Raw genomic sequence first — 9,206 nt, 5'->3', positions numbered from 1 at the left:
GCCAGCTGGCGCGGGAGGGACACAGGATGCAGGCGTGGCAGCACTGGGAGCAGGGACTATGCTCTGCTGCTGCTTGCCCCTTTCTGCCTGAAGGAAGGCTCGCCCACATCCCGCCCCCCCAACCCAAGCTGGGCAAACGGCAGCAGAGCAGAGCCCCCGTTCCCAGTGCTGCCATGCCTGCATTTCACACTCCCCCCATCCCCCTCCCTGAGTAACACGTCCCCTGCTCCAGCTGGGCAGTTTGTCCCAGCCCCAATCCCTCCCTTCCCCATACCCTTCCCTCCCCCCAACCCCAACAGACTTACCAGCTGGAGGCAGCTGCGTCAGTCGCCTGTTTAGTCTATGGCCAAATCTTTGAATTGGCCATATTTTTTCTGAATCTTTTTCCAAATCGATTTGGATGCTTCAAATTGATTCAGAGCTTTTACTTGGTCTCCCAATTCAATTTGGATTCGGAGATTTGGTCCCCAAATCGGATTGAATCTCCTCCAAATCGAATCAGCTACCGAGGCTTTGCAGAGACCTACTACATAGTTGCTGGTACTCAGTTACTTATTGCTACTTACCAATATTTTGAAGGAAAAGTCTTTTTTCTTCCTTCTACCTTTCAAAAACAAGGTATATCTCTTGTTCTGGGGTATGCTGTGTGGGAGAAACTATGTTATTTGTTCTTTGAAAGTAACATTTCTGATGGAATACACTGAAGATAAGGAATCATGATGAACAGGAACAAATGATTTATTGTGATTGTGTCTGTTCTTCCTGATGTTGTCTCTCACTGTGCAAGACAGTGGAATACAACTGCTTTGATTATAAGTCTGTGTGGATCCCGCTCAAGGTGCTATTTTTACCTGTCTCTTTGCACCTTTACCTTAACCTAAAATTAACCTAATTTCAGTTCCAGATTCTATGTAAATTACAGTCTGTGTAATTTGTGATTATTACCAGTTCTACATTCTGTCATTCAGCCTTTTCACAGCCCTGGGTGTCACTACAAAATGCCTAGCTGTTACAGATTTGTAACTGAAAAGATAAAGCATTCATATTTATCCATATATAGGTTGCTTTTTCAAATGCTGGCCTTAGTAGGATGTTTCTATAGCCCTGAACTTTGTTCATTACCTGTTGTGACAGTTGGGCTTTGTGGCAAATTTTGAAAAATTGTCCTTCAGTCTATCACTAGAATGTTGATTTTAATTAATTCCAAGTCAAAAAATGCATAGCTACTCAAGGACTGATTTTGGTATGTGCAGATGATTTATACCCAGAATCAAAATGAACGTATCAACTACAGTAAGAACCAGCCTTGGACTGCTAAGACACGTGTCAGTGTGCACACAACACCCTTAACCATATTTATGGTACCTACATCAATTTACAATGCAAGGTACCGTAAGTACGGTGTATCGCTCCATGATGTATTATCAAATGGGTTTGCATGTTGTTTGTAACTTATACTCTGTCATCACTGAGCCTGGTGCTCAGAATATACCTCTTCCTACAAAGCTGCTAATTACAGATGCATGCATAATACACAGACCTTCTTGCAGTACAAAACTTGGCCCCAAAAGAATGTGATTCTACGTGTATATTCTAGTTAAAATGCATCAAAACATTCCTGCCTATTTTTAAAAATTCTAAAATGCAGACTTTTACAGAATACGTCTAAAAAGCATTATATAAACAAGCAAGGCAGTGCCTGCTAGAAGCTAGTCCTAATGGAATTGGCAATCCTGAAGTAATGATGTCATTAAAATTGGATGGTCAATGACCTTCTATATCTCAAAAACAAACAGTGATTTGGCATATTTCTTTAGCAGATAATTTATCACCAACCACAAATGTTTTCAGAAAGCATCCTTGTCACTCCAACATTTTACTGATGGCGAAACTACAGTATAGATTTCTTTGCCACCAAATTGAACATGAAGTTTCTACTTTTCCAAGATCTGAGAGCCATGACACTTTGCAAGGCACCTTTCTTGCAGTGTAGGAGCAAGGTCCCATATACACATATGTGTTGAATTCTGATAATTAGGGTAGTATGGAATATCAGACAAAATGCAGCATCCGGTCAGATAATCCCCTCAGAATGTCTACTTAGGCATGATTATACTTCTGCACAGTGAGAGTCAAAAATCGCAGAACCAGAGTCACATGCTTCAAATGGATCCAAAACTGGATAATTACACAATAGTGTAGCTGAGAGCTAATGACAAAGATTTCGAGTACAAGAAATCCTACTGAAAAATTGAAAAGTATCTACATGCAAGTTTCCATAGTCCTGCATACAAGTTGACCAATTTGATGTGTCTGCCCCCAAAATCTGTGAAATTTTTTACATTTGAAACTCTGTGGACTGCCATTTGCATCATTGCCATTTAGATCCATTCACTGAAAGAGTTTTGACCCTGCTGCCTCCCCATCTTGTCATATTCTGTTTTCTTGTATCTCACTATACAAGATTTATCAAGGGATTACTCCATAATTACTCACCAGTTAATGGCCTCCTTTAACATAAAGTCTTAACATTGTATCAGTCAGAGGGGTTGGCAAATTGCAGAGACTCATGGTTGATCCTCCTCAGACAATTTCACACAGCTGAGGTGGTGGTGAGAGCTCATCCAAAATTTATTCCCACTGTTGTGTCAGACTTCAGTTTGAATCTGTCTGTTGACCTCCCTGTTTTTTTTCCAAAATCACATTCCTCTCCAGGGGAAAGAACTTCACATCTTGAATGATTTTGGTGCCATGTTAAAGTATCTTGTTTAGGCAGACCCTCATATCTTCATGGCATTTCTGTCTTACTCATCTTTTTCTCCAAATGTCAAAGCTCATTATTGTATAACACAAGCTGCCTCTTCTGTATGTTTTAGAAACTTTCCTACACCTGAGTTCAGCAAGGCAGCAATTTGGAGTAAACTCCTTAGTTTTTTTTAAACACTATACTCCTGACCTGGATGCTAGATAAGATGTCATATTTTTTAGGACACTGTGGGCACGTCTACACATACAGTTAATCTGAAGCAATAAGCTCTGGAGCAGTTTGACCCGGAGTAAACTACTCCCAAGTGCAGCACCTACATGTGTCCAGAGACAGCAGCAATTTGAGCTGGGGCGGAGCATTTTACACTAGGGCTGGAGGCACCAGGTTGGGCGAAATCAACCCAGGCTCCAGGTGGTGGCATTGGGTAGTGTCAGGGCTGCCTGGGGCACGAGGGTGCTGAAAGTGCAGAGCTGTATGGCTAGGTGGCAGACAGGAGTCTGGCCCCCTGCTGAGTGGGCACGATTTACACCTGCGGTCAGTGTCTACACATACATTTAATTGCAGTTAATTATCCTGCCATTAGATAGTACTGTCCCCTACGGTCCCTACCACATTACTGTCTTATGGTGGTGTTAATTAATTTACTGCGGCCTAATAATTTTGCATATATAGACAGTGACACTTCACTCTGCAGCTAATTAGTGTACTCTGTAGTTAAGCACACATGTAGATGTGGCCTGTTACATTGACTAGTGGTAGCTAGGATGCTACAGTCTGGCCTTCCAGGTAAGGCATTGCTTAGCAGTCATCTAGACTGGGAAACACAAGGCACATATCCAAAATAAAATAAAACCGTCATGGTAACTGCCTCTTTCTGGAGTTATCCATGTGAGTCACTTGACCTGCCCTCTACCCCTGATTTTTCAGATTTCTCTTTCAACAAAGATTCTGAATTGATGCGGGAAGCAAGGGATGATTATAACTGCTTGTTCTTTATGCCATTAGTGGGAACATGCAAAGATGCATATCCAATACAGGTGCAGCCCAGTGACTGTTCAGACTCTTATCCCAAAGCACCTGAGACTTTTTTGCACCTGGAGTGGAACCTACAGAGATGACATCTGGAAGAACCACACTTTTTATGAGACACAACCATAATTTTTTAAAAGTATTACAGATGTACACCTGCCTTGTTTTGCAATTCACATAGACCTGGCAAGCTATTCATCATTCAAAGAGTTCAGTTATTTGGGGAGTTCCAAGAAACTCCTCATCATCTCAGAAAATAGTTGAAGTTTCTCAAAGGGTAGCTTTCCTCCCTTCAAGTCTGGGTGAATCTGTGGCACTGTGATAATGTAGCATCTTTTTGGATAAGAGGTAAAGCCAAAGTCCTGACCGCTTACACTCATTAAAGATATAACTCTTCTCAGGAACAGAAGAACTATAGTATTCTGTAGCCCCACTAGTTACATTTAGCTTGAATAATAGAAGTGAGTTTAGCTATTTAGCCTGTGCATTTTCAGTACATTATTCTTCATTTCCTAAAATAAAACTGATCGTGTGCATCAAATAATCACATCACTAGTTTTAAAAAATCCTGCAATGAGTTTGAGATTTGTAAATATAATTATTGTAAGTGGTCTGTTCAGAGAACAATTATGGCTGTGTTAATTAGTTTAATGCAACCTAATAGCATTCCACATGTAGACAGTGACACTTTACTCTGCAGCTATTAAATAATAATAAGTAATAGTTTTAAATAATGTAATAGCTTGTACTCATAACAATTAGTACAAGACTTTTTGTTTCAGTTTTGAACAGCATTGTGTTGTAGAGCGTAGCTGAGGCATAGCCTTTACCATCAGAGGAGGGTCCCTGCCTTTATAGAATGCAGTGAACTGCCAGACAAGTTTAGTTTTAGCATTCTTTTAATTTTTTCCTTGTTTGTTTTACCAAGAATTCATACTAATGGAGAGAAACCAAAAGATCGATCTTGGCACACTTTGACTTCTGTAGGGGATGACAAGCTTTTCCTCTTTGGTGGACTGAGTTCAGATAATGTTCCACTCAGTAAGTAATTTAAAGGTTATTGAGTCTGCCATGCATTTTTTAGTGCCAACCAGGATGTTATACATATTCATCTCTATTATGAAGCTGTTTTGTTCCAGCTGTTGTTTTATGATTCTCACCCTACATGAATAGTTATTCAGAGAGTTTATTATTTTATATAGCACTGTAGATACATACTATACAGTACAAAGAGCTTAAAATGTAAAAGACAAGGGCGAGATTTTCATTCATTCACTTAATTGTCATCAGTTGAATTGCACCAATAATAGCACTAACAACTCACAAATAATAATTTAGAGACAATAGCTGTTTTGGGATAAATGTAGCATTAGTCACATGTCCCAGTTTGACCTATGCAACCTGCAAGTAAAAAGTTGGAGAACTTTTTACTTAAATGAAAAAAGAATAGTTGAGGTTAATGTCTAAACAATAACCGATACAGGGAGAGAGAGAGAAAGAAAGTGAAGGAATACTGAGGGGTGGTTTTAAGATTTATGAATTATCTGAGACATAGCAGGCTTCACAATGATGAATATAGTTCTGTCATTTTAAAAAAGTCTTCTTAATTTGACTTGCATATTTTATTTTTTTAAAGTGTTTTAAGTCCAGATGTCAAGGTAATTGACTTTTTCTATTGTGAATAAAAGAGAATTTACTGTGTTCAGTTATAAAAACATTGAAATGGTAGTTGTTAATTCATTAACTATAACGAGCAGTTTCTTGATGTGATAATATATAATAGTGATAATATAAAACAAAAAGGTACTATTTTATTCCCCAAGAAGGAGTACTAAGATGTATATTTTTCCTTATTTGCAGGTGATGGTTGGATTCATAGTACTACAACAAATGGATGGAGACAACTTACCCACTTACCGAAGAGCAGGCCTAGGTAAAAAGAAAGAAAGAACAGCATTTACTGAAACTACTGAATATTTTAAAACAGTTATATGTTGCGTTAAGTCAGAACATATTCCTTTAAAATAACGTATTTATCAAAATATTTTAGAAACTGAGCTTAAACAACTTATGTTTTATGGTTTTTCATTACTATGTGTTGTCTATTATCTTCAGTATTTATTATACTTTATAATGAATGCTGGCACTAATACTTTTTATAAAGAAAGAAGTGCATGTCAAGTCAAGGTGGCATTTTATTTCCAAGTACAAGTTTTACTTGGCTTTCTTGTAGCATTATCCATCTATAGTTCTCAAAATGCTATGCACAGGAAGGTATATATCATTTTTCATTTTTTTTCTTATGAAGAAACTGAGGTAGCGAGAGATGGAGTTATCTGTCTTAGGTAATACTCAGGTCACGGCAGAGTCACAAATAGAAACTATCATCTGACCTCCTTTCCAGTTCCCTAGTTACACTTTCTCCCATAAAGTAGCTACTGGATCATATAAAAGTAACCCAGCTTTATATGATTGTCCTGAATGGGGCAGGCCAAAGAACCACTTGACAGGCACTCTTCCGGGCTGTAGTTTAGAGTAATATATATGACTCCTATGCTCAGATTTTTAGCAAGTGGATACATCTGAGACTGATCAGACCTCACTGAAATTTGTTCTGTGATTGACTTGCACAGGCTTTCCTTCTAGCCCAATAAACAGAATAAAGGCATCTGCTGTGGTCTATACCCAGAGTCCCTTTATATGCTGGATTATTTCAAACTGGTGCAGAGCATTATACCTGTGCCTTCATATATGCAGAGGATTAGTGCAGAACTTCTGCAATATAGAAGGTCTTTAATCAGAACCTCTGCCATGGAATGATTTGAGAACAGTTTCTTAAATGTGTAGGTAAAAATCTTGATATGTACCTATATAAAAATGTAGCATATGTCACATGCACAAGTTTATTGATATATTTACCTGAGCTTCAATTAAAACAATATTTATGGTGGTCCCCCTAAAAATTCTGAATTATTTTTGTTTTGAATGATGCATAATAAATAATCTCTCTGACAGCTCTATAAAAAAACCTTTCCTCCCTTCCTCTCCCTTCCTCCCACTTTGAATCCCCTCCCTCCCGCCATCTCCCCCCAGAATTAATTTTATGTTTAAGCTGTAAACTCCCACTGTTTAACTAAAGCATAAACTGTCATGACTCTAATTGTAGGTAGAGAGACTGTGTGAAAAGATTGTTAATTCAGCTTATGCATTATGTAAATAACATGCTTTATTAGAATGTTTAGGTGATGATAAGTTAGAGCAGCTGTGAGAGGACATAAACTCTATCAGTCTATAGAAAAAGCATCAGGTTGCAAGCTAGAATGTCAACAAAGTCAAGGCAGGAAAGGCTTTCCAGTGTTCTTCGATGAGGAAGTCCAGGCCACAGTTTTCCTAATGCAGATAAGACAGAGACAGACCTATCTACAGGTATGAGGAAGAAAAAAGGTGGGATACAGTTTAGTGTAAGGAGAAGAGTGAATAATTACTGAAATGAATGAAGTAAGAAAATATGAATGCATTTTGAATGACAATTCCATTTATGCATACTTTTGTTAGTAGCTAAATAAACATAAGGGCCCCAGTTCTGCAGTGACTCTTATCCCTTCTTATCCCCTTTACTGGGGATAATGCTAGCAGAAAACAGCACAGAATTTGGTCAGTTAATCCTTAAATAAATAAATGCAGCACAGTGGAACCTGTTTATGTGAATCTGATAAGTAAGTTTATAAGAGAAGATTTTTTTCCAAGCTATTTCATATACACAATACACTTACCTTGAGCCTGATTTTGGAAAATGCGTAGCAAAAAGAAAATGATCCACATAAATCTTGGGTGAGGCAGAGATTGATGGGAGCTGGCACAGAAGGGCCTGTGTTCTGTGACCGCAGTTTTAGAATCCAGGAATGAGAGTCAGCACCAAAGAACTCACAACCTCAGCTCAGTCAGTACTCTACTTATGAATTAATAATAAAGTGGAAAATGTTATAAAATAAAATATTTATAAGAACAGAGATATTTTATAGTTATCTAATTTTTCCACTGTAGCATTTTGTGTAGAGTACTGATAATTAAGCCAAAATATGTATAACTAACCTACAGAGAAGCATGACAGGCACATTGATATATTAGTGTATAGGAAAATTGTTCAACAAAGCCCCTTCAAAGTAAAATGCCTGATCATATTGCTCTTCCCTACTTCTAATCTTCTCATACTGGTAAAGACATGAATAATTTGATCTTTCAGATTTTATTTCTGAGTGTTGGAGCCTCCTGGAATGCTGTATTTTTCACTAAAATAAAAGTTTTAAAATGTTTAAAGTTCTTCTTGGTAAGTCTTAGCATTTACAAAATGGAGTGCTCCCTTTAAGTATGTTTGTTGTGTCCTTATTCAGTTTTATTTTTGCATGAATAAAAACACTAAGTCAGCTAATTTAGGTTGTTTTACTAATAATAGGCAAGTAATCCATTATTATTCAGTCACTCATTATATTTATAATTTTTTAGGTTGTGGCATACAGCCTGTCTTGGCAAAGAAGGGGAGGTGATGGTATTTGGTGGAAGCAAAGATGATTTGCATTTCATGGACACAGTGAGTTAATTTTATAATAAAGCTCTAGTACCATCATAAAAAGAACTTATAATTTAAATTATATTAATTCATTAAAAGACTGAAAATTCATAAATGTCTGAACATTCAGGGTCAAATCTGCAGTTGTTATAAATCAATGTTTATATTGGTTATATTTATATATCATTGGCTTTAGTGGAGCTGAGTTGATTTACACCAACTAGAGTTGTGATCTTCAGAGTTCTGAATACACACACACACACATTTATATGTAATGTATATTATTTGGTAGTATTGCATATTGCATTAGTTTTTGTGCTTTAAGATAAAGTATGACCCATATGTAGAGCCCAGCATCCAACTTCACTGGGACTGAGTGCTATAAAAATGCAGGACAAAAGCCATACAGGGTACGGACACATGTACATTTGTAATTATTTCAAAAGGGGAACATTTCAAAGGGCAAGAGCTGGTACGTTCTAATTCTGTGTGTAAAGGAGCTGAAAATGATTCAAACGCAGTAAAACTGCTCCAACTGCAACACTCCTTTGTCAAGGTTAAAGTTAGAGCAGATTTGCTGTGTTTGATTTGTTCTCAGCTCACTCTCACACACAACAGTTAAAATGTACCAGGTGCTACCGTTTGAAATACACCCCTTGTCACCAACCCATCCATGGGGTACCCCCAGAACACTGAGTTTTTCCCTGCTTTCCCATTGCTTGGCCCCCAAGACAGATCAAGGTTTGCCCTGGAATCACTCCTCATCCCTACAAGTTTCAGCGCCACTGCCATTGTGCCAGACCTCACAGCCCACTCTTTGGCGAGAGAGGCAGTGAGCTGCTG

At 38.0% G+C, this 9,206-nt stretch overlaps 1 protein-coding gene across 4 annotated transcripts in view; it reads left to right on the top strand.

The window, feature by feature from the left end:
- KLHDC1 (kelch domain containing 1) overlaps positions 1-9,206 on the top strand; it is a 56,266-nt gene that overhangs the window by 31,654 nt on the left and 15,406 nt on the right. For 3 of the 4 annotated variants that reach the window (XR_002097578.1, XM_019518334.1, XM_019518336.1), the window contains 5 exons: positions 769-838; positions 1,254-1,387; positions 4,725-4,837; positions 5,657-5,729; positions 8,300-8,384. Coding sequence is in view for 3 of the 4 variants with exons in the window: in XM_019518334.1 (XP_019373879.1) it covers positions 769-838; positions 1,254-1,387; positions 4,725-4,837; positions 5,657-5,729; positions 8,300-8,384 (475 nt within the window). In the remaining variant the exon portion in view is untranslated. The remainder of the gene's footprint in view (positions 1-768; positions 839-1,253; positions 1,388-4,724; positions 4,838-5,656; positions 5,730-8,299; positions 8,385-9,206) is intronic. The other variant, XM_019518335.1, reaches the window with a different exon arrangement.

The sequence above is a fragment of the Gavialis gangeticus genome, unplaced genomic scaffold, assembly GCF_001723915.1.
Source record: "Gavialis gangeticus isolate Ggan-Ray unplaced genomic scaffold, GavGan_comp1, whole genome shotgun sequence".
NCBI lineage: Eukaryota > Metazoa > Chordata > Crocodylia > Gavialidae > Gavialis > Gavialis gangeticus.
The sequence above is the reverse complement of the archived record's forward strand: the minus strand, read 5'-3'. Positions and strand labels throughout refer to the sequence as shown.